This window comes from Cryptomeria japonica, chromosome 11, assembly GCF_030272615.1.
Source record: "Cryptomeria japonica chromosome 11, Sugi_1.0, whole genome shotgun sequence".
Taxonomy (NCBI): Eukaryota; Viridiplantae; Streptophyta; class Pinopsida; order Cupressales; family Cupressaceae; genus Cryptomeria; species Cryptomeria japonica.
This window is the reverse complement of record NC_081415.1, coordinates 147398011-147399793: the sequence shown is the minus strand read 5'-3', so window position 1 is coordinate 147399793 and position 1783 is coordinate 147398011. Positions and strand designations below refer to the sequence as shown.

General features: G+C 40.2%; 1 protein-coding gene across 1 annotated transcript; it reads right to left on the bottom strand.

The window, feature by feature from the left end:
* Positions 1-383: 383 nt before the first annotated feature.
* Positions 384-1433, bottom strand: LOC131047074 (uncharacterized). Its single transcript, XM_057980900.1, has one exon. The coding sequence runs from the start codon at positions 1431-1433 to the stop codon at positions 384-386; it is 1050 nt and encodes a 349-aa protein (XP_057836883.1).
* Positions 1434-1783: the final 350 nt, after the last annotated feature.

Genomic DNA, 1783 nt, shown 5'->3' with positions numbered 1-1783 from the left:
TGGCTAAGGCAAGACAAGAGTTATATGACCACCAAATCCGAATTCTAAAGATGAAAAAGGCATACTCAACCTTTCAAAACCCAAAGGAGATGAACCTTGCCCTAAGCGGTGTTGTACCTGAAATCTCCTGCACCCATGAATTCATACAAGCATGCATATACATATACATATTCAATGAAGGCATTACCTCAAAATTTATCACAAGGGTTAGGAACAATTACATTTACACGAGAATCGATGCAAAAGCACAATAATAAGTATGCACAGTTATTAATATTATCTAAACTACACATTTCACCATGGTTAACCTACCATTCAAGAATGCCACATAGGAAGTCAATCATGGTCAAACGGGTTTTACAAGTCTAACTAGGGTGTGGGCATTACACTCCTCCAAGATAGTCCATTAGGTCCTCAATTTTAGGCATAGGGAACCGGTATCTGATAGTGATCTTGTTGATTGCCCTAGAATCAGTGCACATCCTCCATGTTCCATCCTTTTTATGTGCTAATACAGTAGGTACAGCACATGGGCTCAAACTTTTCCTGATCAACCCTTTGTCCAATAAATCTTGCACTTGTCTTGTTATCTCCTCATTCTGTTTAGGAGTCATCTTATAGGCAGCTTTGTTAGGCAAGGTTGCACCAGGAATAAAACCAATTTGATGGTTGATATCTCTGATTGGAGGCAAGTTATCAAGCATATCTTTGGCCACAACCCCTTCATATCTATCCAACATAGTTTGAACTTCACTAGGAACTTCACTTTTTGCACCTTTCTCTTGTTGAGACTTATCCTTGGGATTCAAGACCAAAGCATAACCTTGGGTTTCCTCTTGCTTGAGGGCATCTAAAAACTCTTTCCCACTAACCATCATGACACTTGGACTAACAATTCTCTCTCCCCCTTGATCAGCTAATGGTTCCATCCTAAATGGTCTTCCATTCTTGGTGATGACATACACATTTTTCTCCCCATCATGTTGGGCTTTAACATCATATTGCCATGGGTGGCCTAACAACAAGTGATAGACATCCATAGGAAGGATATCACACAAGACTCTATCCTTATAGTCTCCCATTTTGAATTCTACCCAAGCTTGTTCATCTACCACTACATGTTGCCCCTTGTTAAGCCATGACACCCTATAAGGACTCCCATGTGGCAATCTTTTCAATTTCAACTTCTCAACCATTTCCAAAGCAACAATATTTTTAGTAGAACCTAAATCTACAATTACCTTACATACTTTACCATGAGATAGGAAAGTGGTCTTGAAGAGTGACTTCCTTTGTGGTGGCTCCTTGTGTTGGGGTACCTTCAACAATGTCCTCCTTAGCATAAGACTTTCTCCTTCCAAGGTAGGACCAGCATTCCACATGGTTGAATTGACACTATGTCCATCATCCTCTAGTACAAGTTGAGTTCCCATTTGATTGCAATTGTAGCATTTGCTTGTGAAAACACTAGGACCTCTTCCTCCTTGATTTCCTTGTCTACCCCTTCCAAAGGGTCTTCTTCCTTCTCTAAAGTCTCCATTCCTATTACCAAAGTCTCCATTGGACTCTTGCTGATTTGAATCTCCATTTTTGAAAGGTGTGTTTCTTCCTCCAAAGCCACCTCTACCTCTGAAATTTCTACCTCCTCTTCCTCTATTGTTTTGTTCTCCTTTCCTTCTAATCTTATCTTCCACTCTCAATGCCAACTGAAAGCATTTATGCATGGTATCAGGTGCCAAGATGCTCATCTCATCTTGTATGTTTTGCCTTAACCCATTTAGGT

What these genes read in the sequence shown, in the direction of transcription:
- LOC131047074 (XM_057980900.1), bottom strand. Translation starts at nt 1,433, where the DNA reads ATGGGAACTCAACTTGTACTAGAGGATGATGGACATAGTGTCAATTCA.